Source organism: Alternaria rosae, assembly GCF_020736505.1.
Source record: "Alternaria rosae strain MPI-PUGE-AT-0040 chromosome Unknown BKA58scaffold_8, whole genome shotgun sequence".
Taxonomy (NCBI): Eukaryota; Fungi; Ascomycota; class Dothideomycetes; order Pleosporales; family Pleosporaceae; genus Alternaria; species Alternaria rosae.
In genome coordinates, this window is record NW_025763577.1 from 272,731 (window position 1) to 292,154 (window position 19,424).

The following is a 19,424-nucleotide window of genomic DNA, read 5'->3' on the forward strand; positions in this document are numbered from 1 at the left end:
AGTCGGTTAGAAGTAGTATGCTTCATCGGGTACATCTTCCTGGTGGTAGTCACTGTAATTGTCATCATGTATTGTAAAGGAAACAGTGCGAGGATCAGGTTTGGATTCCGACATATGGAATGATATTTGTACATCGTGAGGATACTCATCGAGATGTACACATCTGGATGTACTTCCTAACACAAGTGGGTTCGATAATTCCCCCTTTCCTCCACCTCACTGGATCACAATTGAGCCCTTAGATCCACATGCACTGTACTACCCAGTCGAATTTCCTCGATTTCATCTCGTTAGCTTGATCTTCCATTCCAAGGCTTGATACACGTGAACACATGCTCTCTCATTCTGCTGAAGCCAGTAGTAATATTGCCGTCCACTCAACCTTTCTCACAATTCTTTCCTGCGTTCATTGCCTAGTTAAAAAAACACTAAAAAAATCCGAACGCTGATACGAAAGTATACACCGCCCATCATCCCAATCGCTGTCAGATGAACCACTCAACTCGCTCACCAGTGGATTCTCGCGTCAAGATCACGAACAAGGCCTCTGCAATTGGCATTGAGAGGTCTAGAATGAACAATGACGACTCATAATGCACAGAGTGCGAATCAGGATCGTGTTGCGGAACGGAACTCCAATATGGTTAACGCGCGATCATATGTGCATATGCATATATGCAGTATATTTTTGCATCGTGGAACGCAGGATTTGCTTACGGGGAGCCGGAATTGAGTCTCATAGATGACGATCGTAGGGTCGAAGGATTACGTCTCATGCTACGGAGGAACAGTGTGATGCAGACATGAAACGCACCACTAGTGTGACTAAATGTTCAAGGCAGTGATGATCGCGACACAATCTACGTCGACATCAGCCATCAGGACCGTGACGGTGCACATTCATCACCACTCTGGATGCTACGCAAGAGCCACATGATAGCACCAAGATGCTTGTATTGATTTTACTTTGAATAGTCTATGGGTATTAACGCCTTAGACATGGCTTCTAGACGTTTCCATCCAACGTGCCCTTGCGCCTCGCTCGATGCGCCCACGATCAAGCACAGGCACAGTCACAAACACAAGGCACAGATCAATCGGTGTGATAGGTACGGCGTGGTGACTTGATCGGCGTCTAGAAGTCCTGGTCGTCGTTTCCAGCGATGATGACGTTGTTGACCTGTGCGTTGGTGTCAGTTGTGTTTGCAACAAGGCAGCATCCAGCGGTGAGTATAATCGGTGACACAAAGCGAAAGGGTGTGATTGTTCGCGTGGAACGAGAACAATGCAACCTGCATAAAGCGTAACCCGTGCGTCCCTTTATCTCGGCTTCCCCGCTTCCCCGGCCTTGCAATCGATCCAGAGGAAGGACGCAAGGGAGGGGAAGTGAGCAAAGCGAGGTTGCACAGACGGGAGGGAAGCGGAAGGGATAGCGGAAAGGGAGTTACACCAAAGGTGTGCGGTGCGACAAACGACAATTCGTAACGGAACAAGGGGGGAAATTTACGATACGTACCTTGAGTACCATACGGCACAGCTGTGTAGCGAGCAACAGTTGTTGCCGCTTCGAGATCAAGGGATCGATCACGAAGTGCTCCTTCATATCTGTGATGACGCCACGTCAGCACAATCTTCGGTAATTCAGCCACCAATGAGGCCCATGACGTTGTGCATAACAATGATAGCAAAGCAAAAGTCTCAGATGACTCCTGCTCATCTCCACTTGTAGTTGCGTTCATGCCAGCGCAGCAAGTGGGCGCGGCGTGGGGTAATGCACTGTACCCCACGGGGGCGTTGGATGCGGGAACTGAATGCGGGAACTTGAATGCATCACGGGTCTCGGGTCTCCCGGAGATAGTCCGTACTGCAGCTATGCTTGATAGTGGTGAGGCAGCCGGGAATGATAAAGGCAGCCGTGGGGAGATGGTTGGATAACAAAGAGCGAAGTGCACTTACCGTTGCTTCCCGTCTGCATGCAGTCAACACCTAACCTGGTGTTTCCTTCCTTGGCTTGTCGGGACTTGATGTTAGCGAGAGTTTCGATGGGGCTAAGACCGGAGTTCTCAGCCAGCGCCATGGGGACGGCGTCAAGGGCATCGGCGAAGGCGCGCATGGCGTATTGCTCAAGGCCAGGGCTCTGCAAAGTGTTAGTGATTGTTACTGTGTATGAGCCGCGAAACGCCTACCTTGACTGCGGCATCCTCAACTGCAAGCGAGCATGCTACTTCCGCAGCTCCTCCACCGTATACGATACGGCTGTCGCGAACCAGGTTTCGGACGACACAGAGAGCATCGTGTAGTGACCGCTTGGCCTCGTCGATGATCATCTTGTTGCTACCGCGAACGAAGACTGTGACAGCCCTCGTGTTTGCGCACTCCTCGATTACCAGCATCTTGTCGCGGGTGGTTCCGAAGGTCAGTTCCCGGACGATGCCAGCCTTTCCTAGCTTCTCCGCGCTGAGGTCCTCGAAGCGGGGAACGATGCGTCCGTTGGTTGCGATGGCGATCAACTCGATCTCTGGGCCTCCTACCCACCGTACAGCGGGCAGCTTGTTTGTGAGGAGAAGGTGGTTGGCCTCGTCGTCGAAACCCCACTGACATATTACTACGTTGGCGCCCGTGTTCTTGATCTGCTCAATCATCTCGGTGAACTTGTTCGACTCGTAGTTTTGCAGCTTCTTGAACTCCTCCACGGTGGTGATGTCCAACTTGTGCTTGGTCTTGGGCTTCGGTGGCTCGAATGCGCATGTGAGAATGGCGAGTTTGGCGTCCTTGACTTCCGACGGCATCTGGGGATGCGAAAAGTCCTTGTCTATTATGACACCCTTGACAAGTAATGTGTCTTCGAGCGACCCACCAACCTTGCCGTCAACCTTGATAAGCTCGAAATCGACGTCTTTCCGCTCGAGATCCGCGACCGAAAGCACGGCATCTACGGCGATTTTGGCGAACTGGTCGTGCGCCTTGGAAACGATCTTGCTGCCCAAACTTGTCTTTGCGACCTTGAACAGCTCTTCCGTGTTGTCCTTGGAGAAGTTGATCTCGTCGCTGACCTCGTCGAGCTTGGCCACGGCAACCTCGCAAGCCTGGTCGTAACCGTCTGCTATCCTGATGGGGTGGATGCCCTTGTCGATGAGGTCCGCTGCCTGCTCGAGGAGCGCGCCCGCCAACACTACAACACCAGTTGTTCCGTCACCAATCTCGTCATCTTGTGATTTGGAAAGTTCGACTAGCAGCTTCGCGACGTGGTTGGAGATCTCCATCTGCGAGAGAATAGTAGCGCCGTCGTTTGTGACTGTGATGTCTCCGTCGGGCGAAATTAGGATCTTGTCGAGTCCTCGCGGTCCCTAAATATCATCAGTCCATGTCCTAGCTTCCTCGATTACAACAATACTGCCTACCAGAGAGCTCTTGACGATGTTCGCGACCGTCTTGGCCGCGAGAATGTGGGACTTGACCGCATCGTTGCCGTGCTGCCTCTGCTTCTTGCCCTGACTATCCCGGATATTAGCTACTGCCTCTTACTAGAGCCTGGAGCTCCATTCATATCATTCCACATACTCTCTGACAATGATGAACGGCCTGCCCGATTCATCCTTCATCACCTGCGCTATACCCCACTTTGTCAGTCGTTCGTTCGCGGACGATTCGTAGTAGATTCGGACGCATACCGTTGGAAAGATCGACCTCTGTAATCAAACAAAGTTAGCATATATATCTCACTGCTGGGGTTTGGGTGTTTGGAGCTGTTTCTGCCCGCATTACTTACGCATCTTTGTGGTGTGAAAATGCTCGCTGGGGTAACAAATTCACAATTCCGAAAACAGATCAGACTACTGGCATACACTAGGAGAGAATCCCGGGTATGTTTTGTAGTGAGGGGTGGTGGGGTATAGCCAAACAGCTGCCATGTCGGTCTTGAAATTTCCCCAGAAGGGCTTGGCATCAAGGCGCACGGCCGCGAGTCGCGAACGCGCCTTCCGCCAGCTCCAACTCTCCGAAATGCCCTGACGCTTGCTGCCCCGAGCTGCTGCCACACCCATCCCCAGCGCATCCCGGGCATATAATCGCGCTTATCCGAATCGCCTCAAGCTCCATGAAGCTATCCATCCGCGTTATCTTCAATTCCCATTCATAGCGACAGCGTTTCGACATGCCTCGTGAGTCGCGCCCGCTCGCCCAAACAATCAGCATACGCGTAATATCCAGCTGCTAACTCGCGCAGCTGCTCTTAGCGATCACGGGTCCTCGGACGCCGAGGACGCCCCCGCGCAGCCAAGAAAGGGAAAGGGAAAGGGAAAGCAGCCGGTGCAGGAGGATCCCATAGACGACGAAGAGGAAGAGGAAGACAGTGAGGTGGGAGAGGACGAGTACGCGCATGTCCATACATGCATGGATCGCATCGCGCTGACAATGCGCCAGATACGTCGTGGAGGCGATTCACGGCCACAGATTCCAAAAGGTGCGCGCAAACACCAACTCTTTTCCACGCGCAAACACTGACAACACCAGGGCGTCCTCCAATTTGACGTCAAATGGGAAGGTTACGACGACCCCAAGGACCGGACCTGGGAGGCAGAGGAGAACATGTACGTTGCGGCATTGCTCTGTACTTGGTTGAGACTGACATTCGCAGGGAGGGAGCCATTGACGTCCTGAATGAGTACTTTCAGAAAATCGGAGGCCGACCAGAACCCAAGGGCCAGAAGCGGAAGGGACGACCATCGACCGCCGGCGTCAAATCCGAGTCCGGCACCCCGTCGTCCTCCACGAAGCGCGCGAAGGCAGATAAGCCAGAGAAGAAAGTGGCACAATGGAGCCCACCGCCAGGCTCATGGGAACACGACGTCGACTCCATTGACACGGTGGAGCAAACGAAGGACCCCAAGACGGGCCAACTGGAGAAGTTCGCATATCTGGTGTGGACGAATGGGCAAAAGACACAGCACCCTCTCAAGCACGTCTACCAAAAATGTCCACAAAAGGTGCGTTGCCAATTCTCTCTGGACTTCGTTGATTACACTAATACGTCGCAGATGCTTGAATACTACGAAAGTCACCTAGTCTTCACCGAGAACGGGGACGAGCCTCTGAACGGTGATGACACCAACGACACAGTGATGAACGACGACTGATCCGCTCAAGTCGAGTAGTACCCGCAACCGAAATTGCCGATCAAGATACCCCCCTCCGATGAAGTTCGGTTCGACTTCGCCCCTGCGATGCCATACGCGAAAATGCTTCCAAAACAGTTCCGCGCGCCGTCATGGTCACCCATCACACCTCCTCTACCGTTACTCAAATCACCGAAAGTGTCTCCGTTGGCACCCACGGAACAATTTGAACCTTCCAATCCTCTAGTGCGCTTGGAGGCTTAGGAGGACTCCGATGAGCTGCAAAAGGATACACATGTATCTGCTTGGTACGGCGTATAGGTGCCGCATGTATCATAAGAACTTTTTTGGATAGGCACGGAAACGAAACACTGGAGTATCAAGGCTTCGTTCGAGCGGTTCCAGTTTTGGACCCTGCATCTGGTAGTATTGGGAATTCGTAACGTTCACACTTGCATGCACAATATGACGTGCAGCACTTGGTGAAAGGCGACATGGATGTTTCTGCGGATGAGCAATGCAAACAGAGAGCTAAGATATGCCTGCGATCTGCCAGGACTGTATCATGCCGCCTAAGTTAAGACGAAAGACTCGTTTCCCGCCGCAATCAAACAACAATGCAAACGACGGATTCCACGGGCAAAGCAATCAAGAGAGAAAGTATGATGTGACTTTGAGTATGTGATTCATTCCATGCGCAATTGTATATACAAATATATCAATAAGCTCCGTAATAACGTTGCGGGTATCCCAAATCAGCCCATGCTAATCGACATGGCTACTTCAATCGCATTATCTCGTTCTCGTACAATCTCAAACTCCAAGGCGCAAGTCGCATAGCCATGCAACTGCAACTGCCTAAAACGCCGGTGCCATGCAAATGTGGTGCTGTACTATCTTTCATATCGTCGTAAAAAATGTCTTTTTTGTTCCTCTTTCCTCTTGTGGTATCGATGCGCTGCGTTGTGTGCTGTGTCGTGGGTTTACACGTTCTCAGTCATATCGGAGACAGACGACGCGGTGCCGCCGACGGCCATGCGGGTCTGGAGGTAGTAGATGAGGTATGCGATGGCAGCGATAAGGATGAAGAGAATGAGGATGATGAGGAAGATGACGATGTTGCGCTGCATGGTTGCGGTTGGGTTGGTGGGAACGAGGGGGTCTCGTTGGTGGTAGTGGTCGGAGTGGTGTTGGTGTGGTTGGTGTGTTGTGATGCGATGCGACAAGTATTCTGTGGTAAAGTCAGTCAATTGCTCTTCGTAAATAGTGTAGTAATTGTATGCGCACTGTAATCTCAGCGCAAACAATCAATGGTTTTGTATAATGCGGTGGTCGTCGGTCCAAGCTCAGCTATCGTCCAAGCAACACTCAGTAGTCAAGTGTGATAATCCCGGGAAGCAAAGCAAGCCAATGTTAAGGATAGCGATGGTAGTGCGAAGAACACGAAAGTGCGATAGAAGCTTAACGTGTGTAATAGGGTGTGAGGAGGAAATCGAGTTAATAGTATCAGCGAGGAAATCTGCAAGCCAAGTCGTAGTCCATTCTGCAGGTGGCATGCAGGCACTTTTGTACAGACGTGGCGGGGTGCGTGCGCCGCGTGGGTGGTTGGGTCGCGTCCATGGGCCGAGGGGCTGGAATGCTGGCAGAGTGGCTGGGATGCCGGCGTTACTGGCGGTGAGGCTGGGCTTGAAACAATGGTTGACGGAGTTGATTAATTGACTACGTGGTGATGCGTTTGTTGAGGGAAGCTTGTTTTTCGAATCTGATTCAGGGTAAAGAGATGAGGTTTGTGTCGACATTGAGGGTGATGGCGCGCGGTCATGTGTTGGGGTCTTGGCGCGTTCGAGGGTGGGAGAGCGATCGACGGTTCGGCCTAGCGACGACACCATCACCACCTTCGTGCATTCATGATGAGCTGTACCATCATCGTTGCCAACTGTGCGCATACCACGAGTCACTACCGCATCACTCTGAAGTTCGCGCAATAGTCGCGGTAGGTATGTAGTGATAGATCAACTAAAACAAGCACCACGAGCACTCCTGACTCCTGGAAACCAATCAAAAGCTCAAATGCTAGGTAAATCCTCAATAGTATCAATCGCTTTTGGTGGGATATCCATTCCAGACGTGGACCATGTCGTTAATGTTTTAGCACTACCGTAAGTGATGGTACCACCTTGCTCTTGGGCACATCGACGAAATAATCTTCCGCCATCAGGACCTTCTCACGACGTTGATCAAGCGAAAGCAAAGATCCTTCAAGGAACTTGTCCCGGAATGGGTTGCATGATTTGAGTAATGCGGACCACGTATCCAACTCCTCTTGATCAACAACAGCCGTGTCGCCCCAATTTCGAATGATGGTGACGTCTAGCGCCCGCTCCATTGGTCCCAGGTCTTTCCATTTCCTTCTTGATGCCAGACTTTCGATAAAGCAGCAGCGGTCCAGTTTTTCAACGCATCTATACAAGGCTGGTGTGAGTAGCGGTCTTCTGGAAGGGTGTGAGAAAGCGGCGAAGAGGCGTCTCATAGCATAATTCTGCAATGTGGGTATTCTCAGCTCTTTACCCAAGGACCAAGCCAGTACCGCAGCCTTGACTGTCCACTCCATGGTGCCTTTTTCGTAAGAGTTGCACATGTCCAGGCGCGGAGTCTTGGTAGCGCTGTCCAACTTCTTGACTGGGCCATTCGACTCGGTGTATTTTCCAGTGTAGAGCCATTGTACGAACAGACCAAGTACCTCGGGACAGTTCCATTCGGAAAGCAACAACAGTTTCGGCGCGGTTTCAGGTCCACGCTGACGGTAGACAGGGCGGTGGCCACTGCGACAGACGGACTCTAGCTTCTCACGGGGCAGAAAGATGGAACCAAGGCTGGCGTCACAGGAACCCAGGCATATCTTGATAATTTCATGGTCTCGTTGTGCACTGTCAAACATGGTCAGTGGAGTGTACTTCAAGCAAGAACGTAGCCACTCACAAAGCGACCAAATGCTCTCCCTGTGGACAACAATCCAGCGCAGGCGGTTCAATCCCTGTAGCCGACATCTCGGCGTGCGATCTCTTGGGTGGCATACTGTTGATTGACTCTGATGTTGATCCGATCGTGGGTGGAGGTAGGGAAAGATGGTGTCTACAAAGTGGGAGGGAAATGAAGGGCTGTCAGTATGCAGGCAATCGAGGTCCTATGTATCTCACTTGGGCTTCGAGTTGCCACCTCCGCAATAGTGAGATAGATGACTTCTCAATCTTACCTTGTCGCGGAAATATCGCCATGCGGGGCTTAGTGGTCGGCACTCACCTTGCGAACGAGATAACCTCACCTGAGAGACGGGCAAACCGCTTTGGTCATCGCCGCCGTCACCACATGCACATATTCGAGGCTTTCCATATACTCGCTACCTTCTTCTCCTAAACTTCGCTTCCGAGCCGCCCGTCTTGGCTACTAGTTCCTTTCCAGTCTAGGTTTTCGTCTATGCGCTGTAGCCTTGCGCAGTATCTTCCTTGGAACTAGCCATTACTTACAACTACCATTTAAAGAGCCTAGAGCTCGGACATTCGTTGCGACCCATGTTCGATACTTTCCTTCCTTCAGTGCCCAATCGCCATCAGCCATGGACGTCGAACGCTGCATCTCCCTCCACAACGAAATCGTGCGACATGGCTGGGTCGGCTCAGGCCGGTCCCCAGATACACTCGCCTCGCACAGCAAATCTTGGTTCGAGATATACGGCGAAGAAGCCGAAGCCGAACGGTCCAATCTCTCACCCTACCTAATTCAATTCCTCGAGCAAGTCCAGATCCCGCGAGTAGAAGAGGAAGGATTCTACCCCGAGTTCTTTTATTGGATTCAGGGCCTGTCTCATCCAGAATACATGTTCGAATTCGAAGACATGCTCTTGGATTACGACGATAATAAGAGTGAAGACGAGGAGGAGGAAGATGATGAGGGAAGGCGCTTAGTTCTGTATGCCGCGGGTCATTTCGATACAGGGCATATTTGTGGATTGATGTAAGACACTTTATGTTGCTATACATTGGAACAATGTGCTCACAAAGATAGATATGATCAGAAAACGAATCTCTGTATTCTCAGACTTACCATATACGACAACGATGACATTAGTACTCAGAAATGGTACCCGTTAGAAACCGTGCTCACCTTCTGGCTCTCTCAGATCCGCAAAGAGACCATCCAGGCTGCACCGGATAAAGGAGGGAAACTTCGAGAAGAATGGCCTGAAGTGTTCGACGAGTGGTGGGAACATGCGCCTTGGATCTTCGTGCCGTACAACGAGACAATGCTGAAACATAATTTCAATATCTGGGACAAGCTCGTTGAGGCGATTGAAAGCCGCATGCCCGCAACCAGTATAGAATCACAAGCCAAACAAGCCGTATACGGCCTCCTCGACGACAACATCCGCAACACGATAAACCTCCCCCAACGATTTGCATACAACTTCCTCTTCCGCGCCCGGCGCCCCCGCTTCAGCATGATAGCACCCGGTCTCCGCGTCATCACATCCTCAGACTTTCCAGACCAACCCTTCCGCTCCTACATGTTGAAAGACAAGGAAGAAGTCCCACCCATTCTACTCTTCCAATCCTCCCTCAACTTCTTCGAAGACCCCACCTGGACCCCACAAAGTCCAGACGATGTCCGGGTACCTAATTTCTTCGAATATAGAGATGTCAAGATCTACCCTTCTGGGTTGTACCTCCTACCTACTCGTCGTAGAAGGCTGGAAGATGGGATTTCGTTTGTCCTGCCGTACGCTATTGGTGGGAAGGGGTATGCAAGGAGGGGTGACGGAATGAACTTTGCGGGTGAAAAGGATGGGCGCGGAGAAGATAGCTATACGGAATTGTATCAGCCTGGGCGGCGGCCGCTTGAAGACTTCCAGGCGCAGAGTTTGGTGGGGGTATTGGAAAGTTGGCTGGGTATGGTTGAGAGGGGGGATTGGGGAGTAGATGAGAATGGGGTGGTGGGTGATATGGACACTTGGAAGGAGGCGGATACGGGGGAGGGATGGAGGAAGTATGTTATACCGAGTGAAGAACCATCTAATTCCGACTGGGAGTTTGTGTAGATAGGGATCTAGGGCAGAGAGGCTTCGATGACCACATCCAACGCATTCTCATGACCCCAAATACCCTCCATCTTTAGCCCCACTGACCCGAGTAGTTCGCGAAACTGCGACTCAGTCCGCTCTTGACCAGAAAGTGACTGCATAACGTTGACATCCATGGCAGTAAACGCCCACGGCGCGTTTTGATCAGGTATAAGAAGCTCTTTGATGAGAAGCTTGGAGTAACCGGGCTTCATAGCGGGGACGATGTTGCGCAGGATGCGGCGACACGCGTCATCGCTACTGAAGTCATGGAGAATATGCTGGAGCATGTAAGCTCTGGCACCTATACAGAACCGTTATTGCCGCTCTCATAGGGTTGTTACGCGAGTATGGAGACGAACCTTTAATCGGCTGAACCTCATTCCAGTCACCAACATGTGCTTCAAACCCATCTTGCTTGCTTCTATCAACAATGTGCTTCAACTCCTGTAGCACAAGTCGACCCTTGACATCATCTCCAAGCGCTTTCTTCAGCAGACCCAAATCGCCTGCATCGCCGCCGCCGATGTCGACAAGCAATACCTCTTCGTCAGAAGTGGGTCCACTAACCACCAATCGCTCTTTGAATGGATAGTACCCATTCTCCCAAAAGAAAGGCTTACCGGCGTTGTACATCTGAATCATACCACCGAAGCGCTCTCCCATCGCTGCATCTTCATTGAAAACGGTGTAAAGCGACTTGTTAGAGAAGCCATGAGCGTGTTGGAATGGGCCGTTGTTAATATCGGAGGGATTAAGGTGAGAGATTGAGTCGAGGAATGACGGGACGCGCCAGCCTACGTTGTAGAAGTCGTCAAACCTATTGTGTGTGCGGTATGAGTACAGAGGCTTAAATGTGTGTGTGTGAGTGAGTATGAGGTGGGGCTTACATGAAGTGTATAGCATCCTTGAAAGACTTTTGCCTTAGAGAAGCTGAGAGGCGAGTGCTGGCGTATGTATCGACATCGACTTCATGGATCGTGCCGTTTGCGGCTAGATGGCGTAGGAAGCGTGCTGTAAGTTTTTGATCAGTACCATCTCATGTACAAGATACAGCTAAAATCTTCAAGTTGCTGGTAATACATGTCTTGAAAAAGTCCTTGGAAACTAAGTAGTGATGAGGCATACATACCAACTAACCGCGCATCTGCCCCCGCACCCTCAGCAATCTGCTTACACGATACCTCCTTCTCTCCAACATCACCCAGCGCCTCGAAAACACCCCATTGCAAAGCAAGTCGAATGGCGAGATAATGTCCGGGCTGGATGTACTCGTTGTTAGCGCTAATCATTACTTCTGCGAGTCATGTGAAATGTGTTTGACTGCAACCCCGCAACCTGGCCATGACACGTACCTCATTGAACGTCACCCTGAAGACGGCTTCATCTGGTCTTTCCAACTCGTTTCTTAGCGCCTCGGCTAATCCGCTAAGTTGAAGGCGCTCGGTGTTGCTGAGTTGAGCGCGGAGGGTTGGGGCAGCGGCTAGGAGGATTTTTAGTTGGGAGAGGGCGTCAGGTTCCATGGTGTACGGGATTCGAGTCTACAGAATATAATTCGTGAGCAGTGCTGGTTGATGTTGACGATGTCACGGCATGGGGATAAACAGGATAATGCAAGTAGCCAAGAAGGCGTACGGCGCCTGCCATTCCAGGTCAAGCGTAAGAAGGTACGAACAGTGGGGTGCATGAGTTTGCTCATTTACGCCAGGAGGAATTGTGGGAAGACACAGAATTTCAAATTGGAGATCTTCCTCACACTGCTAGACTTCGATGAAAAGTGGCCATGAAGGCTCCCTCTTGGCACTTCACAACTCACATCTTTCCTGTTACACTCCCGCCATCTCCGTTCTTTCTTCTCCATTCGCGCCTAATCCGTATTCCACTGCCTCCAGCAACATGCCACCGCAAATATTATCGAGTTTCTAGGGGGGAGGAAACGGACCGTGGAAGACTCGCATTTGCGAGCGACCGAAGACTTGAGCCAGCAGCATCGTCGGTTACTTCTGAAAGGATAATCTGTTAGTGGAAATTATCGTAGTTTTGAAAGTCAGTTGTACTTTATGAGCGATGCAAGACTGTATTCAGGAGGTAGACGCGAAGTGTGTACTAATGAATGGACAAGTCGTCGTCAAAGAGTGAAAGTAGCGCTGTTTGATACTGTTTGTGATGGAGAAAAGCGAAAAGCGAATATAATACGCGGCAACATATATATGGTAAACGAAATGTTTGGCAGCTATCCATGAGAGACGTGGTAGCGACAGAACACAGCCGTGGTTGTCGAAGGTCAGACCCACTTCATGTGGGCGGTATCACGGCTCAACCCATCGAGCTCAGAGGCATCACGTCAAGCCCGACTACATTCTGGTGATATGCATTCTGCCATGGCCATATACATTACAACAAAAAAGGGTATATACAACCACTTCGCACACTTTCGTGCTCCCAACTTTCCAACAAAGAGTAGCTCAACACTATACAAAAGCTCTCATCTCAGTCCCAGTCACAATCTTCCCAAACAGACACCAAAAACGCCACTCTTTTCCTGAATCTAACCATCTACCTCATCTTTTCCTTTTGACTCATCTCACCCATTTCACTGATAAAACCTCCACTTAACCTCCTTACACTCCCACTCCTTCTTAATCCCCTTAATCCTCTCAACCTCCCACCCACTTGTCCACTCCCCCTCCCCTACCTTCCCACCCAGCCTAATCACCTTGCTGAGATGACACTCTCCATCCCCCTTGGCCGTATACCGCCATTGCAGACAGTCTTCGACTTCTGAGCATACGGCCTGGCAGCGCTCAGAGCTATCTGCTGCATCAGGGTATTTCTCAGCTAGCTTGTCCCAGTTGGGTGGTTCTTTCTTGTCTTCTTTCATGTCCTTGCCTTTCTTATCGTCTTTCTTGTCTTCGCGTCTCGAGATGCTATTCGAGGTGGGGAGGGCGCCGGCTTCTTGGAAGACTCGGGAGTCGGGTGGTGGGGCGGTGTCGAGATTGAGTTTTGGGGGCTCTTTCTTGTGGTCTTGCTGGGTCTTGTCTTCTTCTTTTGGCTTCTTTTCTTGCTTGACGGTGTCTTGCTCTTCCTTCTCTTTCTCTTTCTTCGCCGCGGCGTCGTCTTTGAGCTTTTGTCGACGTCCTTCTGGTGCAACGATCTTCGTGTCTTGGCTCAGGTTGTCCCAACCCACCTTTTGCGTTTCAATGTGCGGTTCTACTGAGTCGTGGTAGGCGTCGCGGTACAAGTATGGCTTTTTCCAGCCATTCGCTGTGGTCCACTTCTTCTCAATGTCCCACTGCCTGGTGAGTTGGTCGCCACCAAGGTGATTCCATGATACTGCAGGAGCACACCAGTGTTTTCTGGTGTAGTCAAGTGTACTCGGCTGCTCGCTTTGGAGTAGTGGCCATGAAGCATAGAACTCCACATGTGCGTCGCCAAGCGCCTTTGCTAGCATCAAGTCGCCGCAGCATTGCTCGCCGTTATCCGGTTCCCACTTGGTTGTGTAGAGCTCATCGTAAGATTTGGAGTATCGTCGCAAAGCACCTTGAGACATCATGATGCCCGCTCCGCGTTGCGCCACCTGCGTACCCGCGATGTAGTAGGGAGCTCCGCTGTAGTACGGTATCCGATAGTCGAGCCTGTTCATCCATTGCAACAAGTTCGTCCAACTCAGACTCGTGTCGGCTTCGATGAATACGAAGAACCTGGCGCTGGGGTTCATGTGGTACGCCTTGTACACCATGGGCAGGAACTTCCACTTGTCTAGCTCCTCCAGTTTCTTCAGGTCTGGCTTGTGCTCCGCGTCAGCATGCATGAGCTGATATTCCTGAAATTCCTTGTGCTTGAATTTGACCTCGTGACTTATGGAATCGAGCGCATCGTGTACTTTGTGCCCTTGGAACTCGCCGGCATGGTCGCTGAAGATGGCAAAAGTGGGAACGCAGGCTAGGAGATTGCTGAGCTGGCTGTTGAGCTTTTCGATCTCGGCTTTCGATGTCCTGAGGATGACCATGACGTCTTTGGCTCCATCAGCGTCGCTGCAGAACTTCTCGACTGCGTGCGTAGGAAGGGCGGCTTCGGCGGGCTTCGTAGGCGCAACGTCCGGCTTGGCCGCAATCGGACTCTTCGACGCGGGTATCGCCTCCGTGGCTAGTGTTGTAGGCGCGGCCATTGCGCCTGAGCCTGACATGCTCCCAGACTTATCACCGCCCTTCAACTTTTCTTCATCTTCCCATCTTCCGCCATCTTTCTCATACTCCGCAACTCCCGTCTCGGTAGGCGCGGATGGTGTCGCCTTTCCCTTTCCACCCTGCGCTCCCTTATCCTCCCATCTGTGATCATCTGTCTCCTTCGGATGATCTCCATGTGCTATCGGCGAGGATGTCGCGTGCGGAGTCTCGATGACGGGCGGCGGTATTATCGGCTCGGTATGCACGTTCTTGTGGTCGTAATGGTCGATGACGGGTATCGCGGGCTGGGGGGGAGCCTGTTGCGGCAGGCCAAAAGTCCAGAAGAAAGTCAAGAGCGAAAAGGAGACGATGATGATGGCAAGCCGTGAGGGGGTGATGAGCGGCATCGCGGCGATAGGGCTTCGACCGCCAAACTTGGGATTCGGAGTTTGGTTGTGGATCTTCAAGGCATTGAAATAGACAAAGTCTTCGGGTGAAGATAATCAAGTCATGGTGGTCGCAATCGCCAAAGTCGCGAATGCCCCTCTGAGCGATGATCCCGGGAACGATTGATGGGTGAGGCGGTGGCTCTCGCCCCTTGGCTGTGGCGCTCGGTCTAGCAGGCGCGCCGGAAGACGCGCTATCACGACGCTTGACCTGCCAAACTCCATTCTTCGGTCTGCAATGCTGTCGCAGATGCTTGCTTTTAAAAGAGCAACAAGACGAGACTTGGAATCGTATCTACTGCACTACTGTCTTATGCAGGGGCATCCAACTGACAGCTGTCACCACTTGGTGCGGGTGCGGGCGCGTAGCTCACAATACCTAACCACGTGACGCACATCGATTTCTTTGCATCAAGATCACTGCAAGCATGCAACGCGATTGCAATGTTTTATTCAAGGTAAAGGTAATTCCAACAAGCTCACAACCACTCACTGATCTGAGACTGGACGCCTTGCATTCTATTCGGCGTCTCCTTCCCGCGTTCAATTTCCTTCCCACCGGAGTTCCTCCGCCATCCACAACTTCATCACCCAGCACGCCATTACCAAATCGCGTTTCTTCCCGTCCTTCTCGATTTCATCCGTCATCTCCAACGCAAGTTCCTTTCTGTTCGTCTCGAACCCCATCTTTGTTAGCGATCGGGACGCATTCGCGGCACTCAGCCTCTCTTTTCCAATCTCCTCTCGTGCAACCACCAACCCCTCAGCATCCTCCCACACACCCTTCTGTATGCAGTACAAAAGACGTTTCTCTGGCTCACATGTACCCCTGTAATCGCAAATGTGATGTTGAGCTTTACATTTGGTAACATGCCAGATGCGCGTCCACTGGCCGCCCCACAATGATTCCCCAGACGTCATCTGGATGCTGCCGGGAAATGTGCCAGCCTTCTTGCCTCGCATTTCGAAGATATTTATGCTGTATAGCGTTTCATCGCTGTTGTAGTGGATCGGGTGGTCGTGTACCCCATGTGTGGTTGGTACTGAATATGACCGCGTCTCGCGTGCATGTACCGCGCGGATACGCAACTTTGACACAGATCCGTCGCAGTCAAAGTCTCGATGCAGTTGGTATCGCGGCACGTTCTGCGTCTTGGTTGCGTATATGAAAGAGCCCTCTAGTCTGAAGGTCTGCGCTTCTTCAATGGGCACAAGGTCGAGTATCGTCTTCTTCGCTGCTCGTTGATCCTGGACTTTCGACCGCGACTCGTCTTTGTACGTTGGAAAAGTGTTCGCCTTGGCTAATCTGCGACGAGCCGGCACATTTGCGCTTAGCAGCTTCGTCTCGGATGCTACGGATGGGCTGCTGCTTGGACGACTTGATGCCGACCACATGCTGGACGGAGAAATGGCTTCGTCGAAGAGCGCATCTTTAGTATTCGCAGTTGCTCCTGTTAGAACGTCGAATGGGTTCAGCTCTCTCGCGTACGTCTTTGATGTGAAAGAAGGGTCAACGAATGGGATTAAGTCGTCTTCACCCGATACGGCAAACGCAAATGGGCGGCTGAACATCGTTGCGGCTTTGCGGATGAGGTGAAATAGCCTGTTGTCAACATATGGGAAGAAAAGACTCTATATCTACTCTCAAGTCACCTCGATGTCCCGCTCGCCGGATGGATCAGCCACAGAGGGCATTTAACCCAGCTGTCATCGGCATCTCGCGTACGCGAATGTGCGATGTATAAGGCGGTTGCGCAAGGACCGGCTGCGAAGTCATCCTCTAGCATTCAAGCGGTTGGACCGGATGGAATGTAGTGCGCGGATGTGGCGGAATGAGCTCTCAGTAAGCACCTGAATAAGCGCAGATCACAGGGTGACTACGCGCGACTACTCGCACATGCATCAGAACACAGACCAAAGCGAGAAGTAGAATTCCGTACTATCTGTATGGTAAACGAATGGATTCCTGCAGCAGCTTCGTATACACCGAGCAAAAGCCGCGTAAGCTTAAAGTATACACCAGCCCACTCTCAGCCATACGGCTCAAACCTACAACGCCTGTCCATCTTCTCCCAATATGGGAGCAAAGAAGTTGAACTTGCCAAAAGGATCATACTCCTTCTTCAGCTTCCTCAACTTTTCCAACCTCCACGGCTCATACCCATACAACTGCTCTGTCGTCTCGTCACCCCTCGCATAGTTGATGTAAGACTCATACAGCTTGTTCGTCCCTTCAATCATCGTATCGCGTATCTCACCCGCATAGCTCCACGCGAGTGCATCAAGACTAGCATTCTTGTCGTATGTCATGAAAGGGGAGAAGAGGAGCTGGCCGTCGCGATCAGGGTATGCGGTGCTGTCGCTAGGGATCTCACCAACGCGGTTGGTGGAGTAGCTTTCGAGGAGGACGGCTGAGTTGCGGAATTCGGCTGGAAAGGTCGCCATGATGTCGAGGACTTTGCGCAGGGAAGGCGTGTCGTATGTGTCTGCTGAGACGGGGACGAGGGAGCGGGTGTAGCCTTTGGTGCAGGAGGGGCCGTCGCGGTCGGCGCCGGTGAATTTGCTCACGCCAGCGAGGTCAGTTACGCCCGAGTCGGTGTTGATGGGCGATAGTGCGACGAAGGGGTCGGTGTATTGGGCTGGAACGGTGTCGACACCTTGGTAAATTACCCAGATGATGACGATGGGCTGGTGATGTTAGTAATTGGCTAGTATTAGGAGAGAAAGAGGTGTAGACTTACGTTCAATGGGTCTACCTTGGGATCGAAAGAGAAGACAACGTAGTGTTCCAAGCTCACCGACCTGTTAGCAGCCGTCATCCAGGTATTTGCGACTGCTACAACGTCTTCCATCTTGTCGTGCGTGAAGAAGTAGCCGCTGACAGCCCATTCATCCACAACTGGCTTCTTGTCATAGATCTTGATCTCAGCCTGAGTAACTAGACCAAAGTTGTGACCAGCGCCACGTATCGCCCAGAAGAGGTCTGGGCTGCTCTCGTTGACAGTGATGGCGGTACCATTGGCTAGGACCATACGCGCGGAAATGAGCTGATCGGATGCTAGGCCATAACGTCCCTGATTCCAGCCGTGACCTCCACCAAGGATAGGGGACACATAGCCTACACAGGCACATGCTGTTGTCATTGTTTGCTTGTCACGAGCCCATAGGAAGTCAATGACGTCTCCATTGAGGATACCGCCCTGAATCAAAGCAGTATCACCATCATCGACGATGAAAATATCATTCATACCCCGCATGAAGATTCCGACGGCGTTTGTGATGTTGTTGAGGTAGGTCGTCGTTGCGTGAGCGCCAGAGATAGCGTGGAAGGGCTTATCATTGGCATTGGCATAGAGGATCTGGCTTAAGATTAGCTGAAGATGAAGTTTACCATGGTAGGAGTTTTCTAACAGTCTCCTGAACATCTTCTTCTGTCGCAACCTTTACGATCATATCGTAGTGCGGAGTCTGCCCGGCGCCCCATCGTACAGTGGCATTGGCGAATCCTTCTGAGCCTGGCAAGTAGACTTCCGCAAGCTGACTCAACGAAGACTTGAGAAGCTTGAAAGATGTATCAGACATATTTAAAGAAGCCTGGGTAGTAACCACACAGGCCGCCAAGGCGGTTGCTGTTGAAAGAGTGTTGCGCAACATTGTTGTGATTTGATCCGATGAACAACAGATGCAGTACGGAATTCCATACTGTACACTTTGGTCTTATATGACTTCGGATACTGGTAAACTACCGCGAAAATGCGTGAATAGCGGGCCTCACCAACTTGTCGCCGTGTTAGTTTAAGGAGCGCCCTTGGTCTTTCCCGCTTCTCCGCCAATTCCAACATTGTGGAACAAAGGAAATTTAGTTCACTGGTATCATTCCTTCCGATAGAGTGGGTCAGGCGTGAGTCGTAGGCAAAGGGTTTGTTCGATATGGTAATGGTAAAAATCCTTACTCTCTTCGTGCAGGTATCGTGGCGGGATGATGGGATAATGACACTGATCTTCCGCGCATCGTTTCTCCAAGAACAGTTATCCAAAGAAGTGTGCGGGTGGCTAAAAGCGAGGATCAGGTAACCAACTCGAGTAGACATGTCTAGGTTTGTGTCCGTAGTAGTCGTGCTATCTGTCCTGTCGCGAGGAGTACTAACTCGTAACGCGCGTTCCGCCATCGAAGGGAGCGCTAGACTGACATACTCGATTTGGACCTCGATAAGTTCAAAAGAACATTGAAGAGATGGGTAGACCGATGCTCCACACTGTCAGTAAGGTTGCGCTTGCGGCGCAATACTTAGTTACCGGCGCGTCCTGCGCCCTGCGTCTCAATGTGAACTCGATGCCTGGGCATGACAAGCGAGCGACAGCTGCTAGGTGCGATCTTGGGACCAGTCAGAAAACACGAGTTGCTGGGCAGATGTGCGTGGGTCCAGTGAAATGGAGAATTTTCACGATGTTTGATGGGGTTGGGCATGTCGAAGGAGTGGACGGGTGCTCAGTGACTTGCACTGCCCCGGAGATTCGCGCCCCACATCTCCCTGCCGCTATTCCGGTGTGCCCATCGTCTTCTACGCCAGTCAACACAACACCA

The 19,424-nt window shown here is 51.6% G+C and overlaps 8 protein-coding genes across 8 annotated transcripts; 2 read left to right on the forward strand and 6 right to left on the reverse strand.

The window, feature by feature from the left end:
* Nucleotides 1-781: 781 nt before the first annotated feature.
* BKA58DRAFT_389535 (chaperonin Cpn60/TCP-1 family) lies at nt 782-3,897 on the reverse strand. The gene is made up of 8 exons (XM_046170751.1): nt 3,770-3,897; nt 3,672-3,689; nt 3,562-3,610; nt 3,402-3,495; nt 2,187-3,347; nt 1,957-2,137; nt 1,517-1,605; nt 782-1,180 (listed from the first exon to the last, which is right to left on the reverse strand). Exons 1-8 carry the CDS (start codon nt 3,771-3,773, stop codon nt 1,136-1,138), a joined length of 1,641 nt encoding a protein of 546 aa, XP_046022397.1. The 5' UTR covers nt 3,774-3,897; the 3' UTR covers nt 782-1,135.
* A 112-nt stretch (nt 3,898-4,009) lies between these two features.
* On the forward strand, nt 4,010-5,583 carry BKA58DRAFT_221799 (uncharacterized protein). The gene is made up of 6 exons (XM_046166262.1): nt 4,010-4,160; nt 4,226-4,370; nt 4,423-4,462; nt 4,513-4,589; nt 4,637-4,985; nt 5,037-5,583. Exons 1-6 carry the CDS (start codon nt 4,154-4,156, stop codon nt 5,133-5,135), a joined length of 717 nt encoding a protein of 238 aa, XP_046022398.1. The 5' UTR covers nt 4,010-4,153; the 3' UTR covers nt 5,136-5,583.
* A 1,305-nt stretch (nt 5,584-6,888) lies between these two features.
* On the reverse strand, nt 6,889-8,343 carry BKA58DRAFT_389545 (uncharacterized protein). The gene has a single exon (XM_046170752.1). The coding sequence runs from the start codon at nt 8,050-8,052 to the stop codon at nt 7,255-7,257; it is 798 nt and encodes a 265-aa protein (XP_046022399.1). The 5' UTR covers nt 8,053-8,343; the 3' UTR covers nt 6,889-7,254.
* Nucleotides 8,344-8,645: 302 nt separating this feature from the next.
* BKA58DRAFT_422807 (uncharacterized protein) lies at nt 8,646-10,546 on the forward strand. The gene is made up of 2 exons (XM_046172836.1): nt 8,646-9,125; nt 9,177-10,546. The coding sequence occupies exons 1-2, from the start codon at nt 8,728-8,730 to the stop codon at nt 10,204-10,206; spliced, it is 1,428 nt and encodes a 475-aa protein (XP_046022400.1). The 5' UTR covers nt 8,646-8,727; the 3' UTR covers nt 10,207-10,546.
* Nucleotides 10,141-12,014, reverse strand: BKA58DRAFT_389551 (S-adenosyl-L-methionine-dependent methyltransferase). The gene is made up of 5 exons (XM_046170753.1): nt 11,583-12,014; nt 11,360-11,489; nt 11,118-11,241; nt 10,590-11,047; nt 10,141-10,531 (listed from the first exon to the last, which is right to left on the reverse strand). Exons 1-5 carry the CDS (start codon nt 11,748-11,750, stop codon nt 10,215-10,217), a joined length of 1,197 nt encoding a protein of 398 aa, XP_046022401.1. The 5' UTR covers nt 11,751-12,014; the 3' UTR covers nt 10,141-10,214.
* A 410-nt stretch (nt 12,015-12,424) lies between these two features.
* BKA58DRAFT_343192 (uncharacterized protein) lies at nt 12,425-14,800 on the reverse strand (the record flags this gene model as incomplete). Its single annotated transcript, XM_046168379.1, has 2 exons — nt 12,425-14,277; nt 14,347-14,800. The coding sequence occupies 2 exons, from the start codon at nt 14,798-14,800 to the stop codon at nt 12,821-12,823; spliced, it is 1,911 nt and encodes a 636-aa protein (XP_046022402.1). The 3' UTR covers nt 12,425-12,820.
* Nucleotides 14,801-15,091: 291 nt separating this feature from the next.
* On the reverse strand, nt 15,092-16,692 carry BKA58DRAFT_221891 (uncharacterized protein). Its single transcript, XM_046166265.1, has one exon. The coding sequence runs from the start codon at nt 16,409-16,411 to the stop codon at nt 15,383-15,385; it is 1,029 nt and encodes a 342-aa protein (XP_046022403.1). The 5' UTR covers nt 16,412-16,692; the 3' UTR covers nt 15,092-15,382.
* Nucleotides 16,614-18,273, reverse strand: BKA58DRAFT_389555 (uncharacterized protein). The gene is made up of 2 exons (XM_046170754.1): nt 17,581-18,273; nt 16,614-17,527 (listed from the first exon to the last, which is right to left on the reverse strand). Exons 1-2 carry the CDS (start codon nt 18,262-18,264, stop codon nt 16,889-16,891), a joined length of 1,323 nt encoding a protein of 440 aa, XP_046022404.1. The 5' UTR covers nt 18,265-18,273; the 3' UTR covers nt 16,614-16,888.
* Nucleotides 18,274-19,424: the final 1,151 nt, after the last annotated feature.

Excerpts from the sequence above, each read along its gene's own strand:
- BKA58DRAFT_389535 (XM_046170751.1), bottom strand. Across the intron at positions 3,496-3,561 it reads CCGTTCATCATTGTCAGAGA|TCAGGGCAAGAAGCAGAGGC; the intron begins GTATGTGGAATG and ends TATCCGGGATAG. Across the intron at positions 1,606-1,956 it reads CATGCAGACGGGAAGCAACG|ATATGAAGGAGCACTTCGTG; the intron begins GTAAGTGCACTT and ends GCGTCATCACAG.
- BKA58DRAFT_221799 (XM_046166262.1), top strand. Across the intron at positions 4,371-4,422 it reads AGTGAGGTGGGAGAGGACGA|ATACGTCGTGGAGGCGATTC; the intron begins GTACGCGCATGT and ends ACAATGCGCCAG. Across the intron at positions 4,986-5,036 it reads ACCAAAAATGTCCACAAAAG|ATGCTTGAATACTACGAAAG; the intron begins GTGCGTTGCCAA and ends AATACGTCGCAG.
- BKA58DRAFT_389545 (XM_046170752.1), bottom strand. The coding sequence starts at position 8,052 with ATGTTTGACAGTGCACAACGAGACCATGAAATTATCAAGATATGCCTG.
- BKA58DRAFT_422807 (XM_046172836.1), top strand. The coding sequence starts at position 8,728 with ATGGACGTCGAACGCTGCATCTCCCTCCACAACGAAATCGTGCGACAT. Across the intron at positions 9,126-9,176 it reads GGGCATATTTGTGGATTGAT|ATATGATCAGAAAACGAATC; the intron begins GTAAGACACTTT and ends TCACAAAGATAG.
- BKA58DRAFT_389551 (XM_046170753.1), bottom strand. The coding sequence starts at position 11,750 with ATGGAACCTGACGCCCTCTCCCAACTAAAAATCCTCCTAGCCGCTGCC. Across the intron at positions 11,242-11,359 it reads GGCAGATGCGCGGTTAGTTG|CACGCTTCCTACGCCATCTA; the intron begins GTATGTATGCCT and ends AAAAACTTACAG. Across the intron at positions 11,048-11,117 it reads AAGGATGCTATACACTTCAT|GTTTGACGACTTCTACAACG; the intron begins GTAAGCCCCACC and ends CACACACAATAG.
- BKA58DRAFT_221891 (XM_046166265.1), bottom strand. The coding sequence starts at position 16,411 with ATGTTCAGCCGCCCATTTGCGTTTGCCGTATCGGGTGAAGACGACTTA.
- BKA58DRAFT_389555 (XM_046170754.1), bottom strand. The coding sequence starts at position 18,264 with ATGTTCAGGAGACTGTTAGAAAACTCCTACCATGGTAAACTTCATCTT. Across the intron at positions 17,528-17,580 it reads CCAAGGTAGACCCATTGAAC|CCCATCGTCATCATCTGGGT; the intron begins GTAAGTCTACAC and ends TAACATCACCAG.